The 11,991-nt window shown below is 32.4% G+C and overlaps 1 protein-coding gene across 1 annotated transcript; it reads left to right on the top strand.

Moving 5' to 3' along the window:
• The first annotated feature begins 654 nt into the window (after positions 1-654).
• Positions 655-11,760, top strand: LOC148604174 (acid-sensing ion channel 2-like). Its single transcript, XM_088548799.1, has 8 exons — positions 655-940; positions 3,885-4,452; positions 5,609-5,707; positions 7,047-7,227; positions 8,219-8,275; positions 9,433-9,580; positions 10,655-10,746; positions 11,236-11,760. The coding sequence occupies exons 1-8, from the start codon at positions 669-671 to the stop codon at positions 11,385-11,387; spliced, it is 1,569 nt and encodes a 522-aa protein (XP_088404925.1). The 5' UTR covers positions 655-668; the 3' UTR covers positions 11,388-11,760.
• Positions 11,761-11,991: the final 231 nt, after the last annotated feature.

The raw sequence follows: 11,991 nt of genomic DNA, 5'->3' as shown, positions 1-11,991 counted from the left end.
ATTGCCAATTCTTAAAAATTAATTTTAAAACACATTTTTATCTTTAAACAGGAGAAAAGTAGCTCTGAATTTAACTTAATAAGGGCGTGTCAATATTGTTTTATCCATTAAGATATAACAAAAAATTTTTAACAAATCAGATATTAATATTAATAGTATTAATCTCAAATTAATTTATCAGTTGATAACATTTAATTAGAATATGATCGGTATCACTATGTTAGATCAAGTTTGTTTCCTTTTGATCAATATATTCCGATAACCTTTTACTTGGAACTGTGGTGTATTTCTAAGAATCAATAAGAATATACCTAAAGCTACATCAAGAATTCAGACCAGAATAAATTTAATTGAATTGGTCTTAATGCCAACAGTTGGTTAATCTTGGGTTATTATATTTTGACATATTACAGGTAATGACGAGTGTTTAAACGCTGTAAATAGTATCAATGTAGTACTGATGAATAAATTTAAAATAAAGTAAACTTTCTATGCAGGTACAATAGGGAATTGCTAACAATAAATTACTACAAAATATTTCGCAGAATTTACATTCGAGATAATAATTACACATGGTTACAATCAATATTGCTGTATTAAAATTAAATATCGGCTAAGTTTATTTAGTCACGTTCACAACTGATGGTGAATCTACTACTTCTACTACTATGACTATCTTTAGAATTAAACCAGCACCTGAGCAGCATATCATAAATTCTAATAACATGAAAGACATCCGCACGTATGGCGATGTCAGTACGGACCATACCTCGCAAAACCTTACTGATAGTACCGACAATGATGAAATCTCTATAAATAGGGAAAAGCTAGATCATGAAAATGACAGAACTGTCAGAGGTTTGTGGAGGGAATTTCGAGAAAACACGACAATGCATGGTCTTAAACATGCCAGGAGGGATGATACATATCGATTGAGATGGTAAGTCAGAATATCGTAGTAATAATCATCCAAATACATGTTGCTTTGTGACAAACAAAAATTAAGATTACCAGAATTCGAACTGTACTCAAAAAGGAAAAAACATTGATGTGCAACACGAAAACATATTGCATTGAGATGTTAATACGAAGTAATTAAGTGCATATCTGGATCATACCTTTTAAATCAACTTCACTGTAGATGTCTAATGAAATGAATATAACATGAGTTTTATTATTTATAATATTTTTGTCGAGGATTTTCAAAGTTCTTTACTATTTTATGAAGTATTTTCATACAATTCGAAAACATTCCTAAAATCAGTATCGATCCATTATTAAAATTTCCACCTCATATAATTTACCGAAATCTGTCATAGCACAAAATTCGAAACTCAAGTAATGAGGCTTCTTTTCTTGAACACTGGAAAAAAAAAACACTTGAAAAGCATGTTTTTGTGTGTCAAGGACCATCATGAAAAACAAATGAAAAACATATAAAAAAACAAACATATATGACAAACGAATTCATTCATCAGATATTTATATGTTTTAATCAGATTTTGTATATGAAAAAGTATGATTTTCGAAAACATGATTTGTAAAGGGTAATCAAGGGAACCAAGGTTATAGCGGTAATCAAAAGAATGTAATCCAGGGACAAAGACCAGACATGGAAAACAGACAGACACAAAAAAGAAGATAAAGTAACTAAAATAATACATACAAAATGACAAAAGCAAAAATCTACGAAACGTGTAGAAGTCGCCTCCCGTTTGCTTATCTGTGTTTTGAGAAACAAATCGTCAGATAAACTGCTTATTATTATTAATCGAGACAGCGTAAGGAACCTGGATATCATATTTCGTCGCGGTGGCGGTGATTTTAGAAAGGCGGTCGATACCCTATTCCAATTTTCGATTTAGCAGATTCTAAATCGGGGTGTATTAAAGAACCTAGATTTCAATTTTCATCAAGATCAGACAACTTTGAATTTTCGAGCGCAGTGGTGGCCATTTTAAAAATGGCGGCCGAGACGCAGGCGATTTTTTTTCATGATTTTGTTTCGACAATTGAATTTAATTTATACACCAAGTTTCGTCAAATTCTGATGAGCAGCTTTCGAGATGTATGATGTTCCAATTTCCGGTGTAAAAAATGGGTACCTTTAGTCCGGCGGCCATATTGAAAAAAAATGACGGCAGCTGAAAAAATTTTTTTAAGTTCTGCATCCTTCGAAGAGTAGTTCTAACATCTTGAAAAGTTTCATCTCAATCAGACCATCCACTTTTGAGAAAAAGGGCGGACACTTTAAAAATTAAAATAATAATAAGAAGAAGAAACACAGTAAAAACAATAAGTCACCGCAACTTCGTGGTCGGCGAATTAATAATAATAATAATAATAATAAGAAGAAGAAGAAGAAGAAGAAGAAGAAGAAACACAGTAAAAGCAATAGGTCATCGCCGCTTCGTGGTCGGCGACTTAATGAGCAACTCGGGCTCCACTAAAAACTGGGAGCATGGACCAGTTACACCGGTAGGGTAAGCGTCCTCTGCTCCGCCTAATTGCTCATAAAAAGTGAAGTCCGGGGTAGACTTAAAAGCACGAAAACGTATTTTACCATACCGGTCCTAAACTATGGTGCCATGTTTTAAAACATATAAAAACATATGTTGCAAAATTTCTGTGTATAAAGCGTGTTGTAGCTCCTTTGACACACTTCAATGAATGTAATGGAATCGTGCCTTTTAGTGCATTTAACCCACCTTTTTTGCCATTTGTTGTACGGACTTTCCTTCTAACTAACCTTTTTGGTTACTGTCTAGATTATATCAGTTCTGAAATTTTGTTATTACCCTTTTAAGAGTACATCTTGTATATAATTCATTTCGGAACCTTGAACTTCCAATTCGTACAAGGCAAAAGAACTAAACATTTACACACAAAACAAAGCGAGCAATACGAAGACACTAAACCCGGAGGTTAATCTACGTAAGTGAGAGTCAACTTCTTGAAAGATTTCAACCGGAGTGCTCGATAAGGTCCACTGTAGTAGAAGAGAAATTAGTTATTCCTGTATTGATCATTTGTACATAGAATTTGTCCATAGTTTTGTATCTAGGTATAGATGATATTATATTTTTATTCAATATAATAAGTCATGAAACCAAGATTCTAGCGGAAATCAAAAAAGGTAATCCAGGGCCCAAGACCAGACATGGAAAAAACACACAGAAGAACATAAAATAACCCAAATAATACATACAAAAAAAAAAGGTAAATGAGCAACTCGGACCACTAAAAACTGGGAGCATTGACCAGGTGCACCGGTAAGATAAGCGACCTCTGCTTTTCTAGAAAGAAAAATATTTACTGTAAAGATAATTTCAATTAGGTAACGAAATTTCTTAAATAGGGCAAAATGATTTAAATGTTTTAATTCTTTCGTTTCATAATAGCACCCCGACTTGAATGACCGAGCATATTAATTGTAATGACATTGGGTTCGTTGTTTGTTTTTATTAAAGAATCAATATTCTAAAGCAAATAATGGAGAATATGTTTTCTTTTGATATTTTTTTTATTGTAGAACTGCATTCAATTTAGTAATCCTGTATGTAAACACATAGATGGTTCTTATTAATCATCATGATGGTTGTATAGCTCCTATTCTAAAAATGAATTGTATAATATGCTTATGTATTTTTTTTCTGCATTATAAGGACATTTTAGATTTTCTGTCTCTTTGGCTGTTTATTGGATTATTTCTGTAATTGTTCAGTTCTGTTTTGATTTTTTTGTGGTTTTCTTATTTCACATGCATGTTCGGTCTTATTTGTATACTACCTATTATTCTCTCCTATTGTATGGTTCTTTGTTGAAATCTTTTTGAAAATACCGATGATCCCATATTACATATTAAACTTTTTTTTTTAATTCAGGGTAATTTGGATAGTAGCTCTCATGGGAATGGGATCATTATTGATTTATACCCTCTACAAATTGTTTGCTTACTACAGAACCAATCCAACATTGACAAATATAAAAGTACAGTTCGTCAAGGAAATGGTTTACCCTACCATTACTATTTGTAATATGTCACCGTACAAGAAATCGGCGATAAACGCAAGCGGCGTGATGTCAAAATACCTTCTTCACAGTAGTCGGCTCGGTGTTCTTTTGCCGCCTCTAAATTACTCCGATCAAATATATGATGAATTAAAAAATCCTCTTCCAAAGGATTGGCTCGACAAGGTTTCGCTTACGATTGACGACTTGTTCATAAACTGTGTCAACGAGAGGAAACTCGTCAACTGTCATGACATTCTGAATGAAAAGATGACACAGTGGGGTAAATGTTTCTCGTTTAATAGTGACTTACAAAGAGCCAATAAAAGACAACCACGCGTCAATGGCAGCATGACGGGAACGGCAACGGCATTAACATTTTACCTTGATATCAAACAAGATGAGTATGTCTTCAACTCGAATATGGCCGCTGGAGTAAAGGTAAATATATTTGAAGAACACAACAAAATAACAGCCTTTATATACAAATTAACCATACAAACTTCTATATGCAAACACTGTAAAAATCTGGGTGTTATATGCAAGAACCCGTTTATATATCTCGCATTTCCTGGCGGATATGCCCGATTCAATATGCCCGGTTTTTGGGGTTAGTTTTGTTTTGTTTTTTGTTTTCGTATTTGTTTTTGTTTTGTTTTTTTGTTTTTTGGGGTTTTTTTTGTTTTTTTTTGTTTTTTTTTTTTTTTTTGTCTTTGTCTTTGTTTATTTTATTTTATTTTGTGGGTACTTCCACTTATTTTCAGTTGTCTTTGTATACAATATAACCTTCGTAAATGTCACCGCTTCTGCTGTGTTTTATCTTTCTTCATTGTCTTTGCTGCTGCGTGTCGTTTCACTTTGAATAACTCTTTATTCATTTTTTATGTGCATTGCAAAATCATCATTGATCTTACATTTTCATGAAGTCACCTTATGTGTTGGTTCTCAAATTACAGGTGCTTTAGTTTTTTGTGTGATTGTCTTGTTTCCCTTATCTTCATCTTTTATGTGAAATCTATTTCATTCGGATTATTACTTTTTTAGTGTAAACAGTATTTTATAATATAATTACATGAGCGCTACAAACTAGTATAAATTAAATTCCAATAAGGAATTCGAAGGAACTGATATAGATCTGCCTCCGGTTCGTTTCATTATGTACGTATATCGTTTTTGTTTCATGTCTTCACGCTTAGGTCATGTTTATTAAGGAATTCGAATTACACTGCAGACACTTTTTTTATTCATTTATCCCTTCCCCCGTTTCTCGACCATTACGGTGGTTTCAGACTTTCTGGTTTTTGTTCTGATATTTTCATTTGTTATACGGACTTTCCACAATACCTTTTTACCCTACCGGTGCACCTGGTCCATGCGCCCAGTTTTTAGTGGAGTCTGAGTTGCTCATTTGCCTTTGTTACTTTGTATGTATTATTTTATTTAGTTACTTTATGTTCTTTGTTGTGTATGTCTGTTTTCCATGTCTGAATTATTGCATTATCTATTGAATCGAATTTAAATGACAATATATATATTACACAGACATGTAAACTGTTCATAAAGTATTTAGATTTGCTGAAACATATTTCCAATTCAGGTAGTACTCCATGACCACGAAGAAGAACCTGATATCATCAATCAAGGGTTTATATTGTCCCCTGGTTTGTCAACGTATATTTCTATGAAAATGACAAAAGTAAGTTCCTGTATAAAAACCAGTGGATCATAAAGATAGCAGATACACGGCCAAAAGTTATACACATGAAAATCAACTCAACTTTAGTACAATGTATGAGTATTACATGAATCGAGAGTGATGAGTTTAATATATGTTTCAGTTTACATATGATTATCGTATGAGTGTTACATAATAATCATACATTTTCACAAGCAATAAGAAAATCATACGTTAGCAGGCTGAGAGTTATCTAAGTATGTGAATCATATGAAATTTATACAACTATTAAATGTCAAATATCATATGATAATGTCATCTATCATATGACAACCATATGTATAGCATATGTAAATTACCATATGATTGTCATATGAATCGAGTTTTATATACTAATCATTTATGACACTTAGTGATATTAAAACTAAACGTTTTTTTAATTGCATTTTCACTACTCAATATGTTTGAGTTCTAATTAAAAAAAACAAGCATTTACGTGAACTTTCTCCTAATTTCTACGAATCAATTTTAAGTTATTGTCTTGTCAGATATGGTTCCTGGATCCATGCCAAAATACAGTGACTTGTCAAAAATGAATAGATATATTCAAAGTTTCAAAAAGTAGTTCGAAGGTCTTATTACTTGTCACACATTTCAATATACAGAATACACGACATATATCTTTATTATCAGCGAACGATTTGTATTATACTATTATACAGTGTTAATGTTTGTATTTTTCTCGATTGTTTCCTTTAAATAATTCAATTGTTCCCTTTAGACACTATTTTAAGTATTTAGATAGTGTTGTTCTTAATATGTTATTAGTTAAAACAAATTGTAGCAGGTACAAACAAAAACTAATACAAGACTTTAAAACTAATTTGTTCAGTGTGTCATAGGTTTCTTTTCCTCTTTCATCTTCACTAAGCTTGACTTTTTATGAGCAACTCGGTTGTTGTTTCTAGAAAAGTAGAGGACGTTTACTCTTCCGGTGCACCTGGCCCATGCTCCCAGTTTTTAGTGGAGTCCGAGTCGCTCATTTACTTTTGTTACTTTGTATGTACATGTATTGTTTTTTTTATTATTTTGTATTCATTGTTGTACGTGTCTGTTTTCATGTCTGGTCTTTGTCCCTGGATTGCATTTCTTTTGAGTTCCGCTAGAATCTTGGTTCCTTTTATTACCCTTGTTGAAAAAATATTAAATTTTCTTAATTCATTACTTGTTTTGTTTTCTAGTATAAACATCTGCCTGCCCCTTATACAGCTGGTGGAGATCGTTACTGTGTTAATACAAAGGCTCCAGAGTACGTTAATACATTAAATTTTCTTAATTCATTACTTGTTTTGTTTTCTAGTATAAACATCTGCCTGCCCCTTATACAGCTGGTGGAGATCGTTACTGTGTTAATACAAAGGCTCCAGAGTACGTTAATACATTAAAATATTACCCTGTCTACAGTCGCAGTGCATGTCTCCTTGAATGTAGGAGAAATTATATTGTAGGCCAATGTGGATGTCAGGCAATAACAGATCCAGGTATGAATTGTTCGATAAATATAGAAAATTCCTAATTCTGTCATTATTCAGTGTTTGACTTAAAGAAGCATTGTAGATTAGTATGCAGAGGTCCCAATTCATTATCACTTCAGCACCTGCGTATGGAGTGTTTATATCACAACTAATACGTTATGCCAGATCTTGCCGAAACTATGCAGACTTTTGTATCGCGCTAGAATTCTAACAAATAGGCTTATGGAACAGGGTTTTGTTTACTACAAGAATGAAGTTATCACTACAGATTTTTATGGTCGTTATCATGAACTCGTGGATCGTTACGGTGTGTCTATCTGCGCTATGAAAACTGATTTCTTCAACGTGTCACAGTTTTTCTTTCCTCCTTCGACTACCCCGGACTTGACTTTTATGAGCAACTCGGTGGGTGTTTCTAAAAAAGCAGAGGCTGCTTACCCTACTGGTGCACCTAATCCATGTTCCCAGGTTTTAGTGGAGTCCGAGTTGCTCATTTCCTTTTGTTACTTTGTATGTATGATTTTAGTTACTTTATGTTCTTTGTTATGTATGTCTGTTTTCCATGTCTGGTCTTTGTCCCTGGATTACATTCTTTTGGATTACCGCTATAACCTTGGTTCCCTTGATAACTCTTATACCAAACAATTAAACATAGTAATTGTATGTTAAAAAAACAAATCAAAAATGTAAAACAAAACATCAACTTATTTGACAAAAAACATTTATGCGAGTTATACCTTTATCATAAGTATTTTAAAATTGATATATTTAAAGTATCTAATAGGATGGTCAAAATGTACATCTCTAGGAAATCTAAAATGCAATTTATTTTATATTGTTTTTATTGTCCCTATGATTACGAACGCATCCATTAGTGCAGACCTGAATGTTCTCGTACCAGAGATCCCATTCACTGGGTAATTTTGGTTATTTTTCATTTTTCTATATACGATATTGTTTTTTCTTCCAAAGATTTTTCACTTAGTTTTTGATACAGGAAATGAAACGTTGTGTACACTTGCTGAAGCTGCAAAATGTTACTACCAAAATGAAGGTAAACACTTTCCTTTTAGATTTCATTTACTTTGAAATTCAAGAAAAGACATTATACATAATTTAGCTAAAAAGAAGCGTATGTGACACCATAGGATTCAAACGCCTGCTGGTAACAACGAAAATCAAAACTAAAATATTTTATTCGGCATTTTTATAACTGGTAAACTCACAAGGCAAACAAAACAAAAACTATATTGCTGATTGTAGAATAATTCTCGATGTTTTTTTTCTGTTATTTTGAAATATCATCTGCGATTTAGTCGTTTCAAGAGAGCTTCATTCGATTAGATCTTTATTTTAAGCTAAGTCTTTATAATTACAGATTTAGTATCAATCTTATAAGAATGTGTCTGTAGAAATCATATAAGTCAGTGGTCCATTTTTGTTTGTTTTTTATAAGAATTAAATGATGATTTTTAGTTCTTGGTTAATTTAGCGGCTTCATACATATGTACACTTTAAAATGTAATTTCAAATGAATTGGGGAGCTCAAGATTTCTATGATGTGAGACTACCTACATATAGACTTTTTGAGGAATTTGCGATAGAAGCGGTTTCCTATATTAACTATTTTACAATAAAATTTATGTATAAATTGTCCAACAATGTAATCGATACAGTAATTTGAGTAACCTTACTGAATGATTCAATTCTATGGAACCTTTTATATATGAAATGAGTTTGTTTCTCAAAATCATTTTTCAATCAAAGTTTAACGCATCAAAAATCTTAGTCAAAGGAAGTTGTTGATCACTATTGAAGATGTTAATTGATCAGCGGTTACTTACGATCGATAAACCAAAATGAAACTAGTACAAAATGTACTGGATAACACAAAGCTGAAAAACTTAATTTAATGATAATGACGACAAAGTAGAAAATAACATTGGGAAGTCATTACTTACTTAGAACTTTTGTGAATTTCTAACCCATTCTGGATTTTTGCTTCCTATATCGATCATTTTAGTTTGGTTTTGAGTGCTTCTCGTATACTTTTTATTTTTAAAATTTTAACTTCTTTATTTTTTGTTTCTAGTGCTGCTAGTGGAAAGTAACTCTTTGATACGTGTATGGAATATCATATGCAATATTTATATTAGTATTTTAAAATCAAAACGATGTTGTAAAGAGCCGTATTTTCATTTCTTTTATTAGTGTATTTTGATTCCAATGGAGAATTGAAAGAAAATTGTCAATGTCGGATTTCATGTGAATACTCTACTTTCGATCATTCGATATCTAGTGCAGTCGTAGCAGATATTTTATCACCGGCTCTTGCATATATGGGACACACCGATGTCAAGTAAGTTGGTTGGTGATCTCTATGTATTTATGATTAAGTTACAATATGGTCAGTTATACAATAAATTCTCAAAACCTTCTCGGTTGATCTAAAATGGTAAAAATTCGTGTATTAAAATATACTTTTATAGTGATAATATTTTCATCTTTTTCTTATATTCTACATACAATGAATGAATGATTTCGTCCTAATGTTAATGTTGGTCATAAATGAATCTTCGTGCCGTTATTTGACATTTCAGTTTATTCTGAAGGAGTGGCATCGTTCTGTTACCATTACTTTTTTGTCGGGGCCTTTCAGGGCTTACTTCAAGGTATTTTTAAACTTACCGAAGACCTTTTGATGATCTCTGTAAGTATTTCCTATTTTATAGGGGTTATACGATGGTGCATTTGTTGCGGTTCACCATATCTGTTCCTGTTTCTATACAATGCCATACGTTTTACAAGAATGGTTCATTTTAGGGGAGTAGGGGGGGCTGTACTTACCTCGATAGTTTTAAGTTGAATTTATGTCTGTGTTTTGAGAATGAAATTTCCGTACATTTCCGTACATTTCCATTTATAATCAGGAAAAACTTGATATCAGCTGATAACAATGAGTGATACTAATACCACAATTGAATATCATTAAGTGTGGGTTTTGTGTCTCAGAAAAGTACATTGTAGAAAACAGTAAAAATAACCAACTATTTAAGGAATGAATGAGTAGCAGGTTATTTTCAAGTGTGCACCACGGCCATTGAGGTTATTTCAAATACACGAAAAAAAAATATAACAGTCGTTCATTATAATTTAATTTTTGCATCAAAATTCAACTAGTAAATCATTCTAAGAGGTTGATGACATCAGTCACATTACAGAATTGGGTCTATGAGATGATGGACAATTTTTTTTCATCCAATCAAAAAGAGTGCTACATCTGAAATTGAGTTATTGTAAAAACTCAAAACAACTTTAAAGAAATTTCCTAAGATTAATTTATAATTGGTAGAACAGGTTATTGTCCTAAATAACAAAAATTTGAGCAAGTGAAGTTCATTCTTATTTTAGATTGAGTTGATATTTTTTGTAGAAGAAATAATATAGAAGTACGTCTTTACTATGATTCGCTGAGTTTTCTGTCTGTGGAATCTATTCCGGAATACAACATGGAGGATGTAGTGGGTAGGTACTATGGTGAGGAGGATGTAGTGGGTAGGTACTATGGTGATAAGGACTGAATGTTAGTTATTGTTGTCAGTACTCGAGGGTTCCTGCTTTTGGAACCTCCCTACTTTTGTAAGCAATTGTTCAACTTTGTGCAAAATTTCGGCAAAAATTAAGCAAATAATAGCCTGGTACCCCTCTTTTACAAATCTTTAAATCTGCTGTTTTTTATAACAGTTAATGGAAGTGCTTGGTGATATCTTACAGTTGATTTCGTTTAAACTACTGTTTGCTTGATTGGCGCAATTGTAGTTAGTCACTGAACACCACGTGGTCAAAGCGTACAATTTCAACTGGCTTCAATTTACCAAAACTAGAGGGAATCTTGTAAATGCAATAATGACCTTATATATATGCAATTATTTTTCAATCGTTATTTACTTCTTTCAACATAATAATAATTTATTGTTTTCCTTTGCTTCTAATGTTGTATTTTTTTTATTACAGGTATACTTGGAGGACAAATGGGTATATTTCTTGGAGCCAGTTTATTAACAGTTTCAGAACTACTTGAATTCGTCATTCTTACTTTGGTGTTACTTGGCAGAAAAATGTTTTCTTTCTTCAAACGGGACAAGGATGCTCGCGTTGTGTCATGAAGTATTTTTCTAATGGTTTAATTTTTCAAGCTCCACCCAGAGGTGGGTGTATGTTACATTTCACACTGAATGTCTTTACAATGGAAGTGACACCAACTTAAATGCCGACAAAGACTTGACTTGTATCTGTACGACATTGATTTGTATGAACTTTGAAAAGTCTTTTCGGGCATTTTGATACAAATCGATTAGTTTTTTTATTCCGACGCAGTCTGTATAGTTTCGCTTTTTACCATTTACCCTTTGACCTTAAGAACACTCTCATCTATGGAACGCAAGTCACCTGATCGCATTCTTTTCCCGATTGGTCAAATACTGATAACCGTGTGACGTTCGAAAAAAAATGCATCGAAAATTAAAATTGCGTGCCAAGTGTTATTTTTTTTTTTAATAACAACATTTTACTGCGTCGGCAATCATTTTAAAGATGGTACTTGTTTCCAGACTGATTATTTTTCCTTCCTATCAAAGTATGCCTTTGTTGGAATGATATTTAATGTCATTTCGATGTTGGCATCCATAAAGGTTTTTTTTGGGGGGGAGGGGGTAGAATATATAGGAATTAATAAATCTGTGCTAAACGGTAGTTTTTCATGATTACGAC

The sequence above is a fragment of the Perna viridis genome, chromosome 10, assembly GCF_037379345.1.
Source record: "Perna viridis isolate PV_CMFRI_1.1 ecotype Kerala chromosome 10, ASM3737934v1, whole genome shotgun sequence".
Taxonomy (NCBI): domain Eukaryota; kingdom Metazoa; phylum Mollusca; class Bivalvia; order Mytilida; family Mytilidae; genus Perna; species Perna viridis.
Note: the sequence above shows the minus strand (reverse complement) of the source record. Positions and strands in the feature narration are given on the sequence as shown.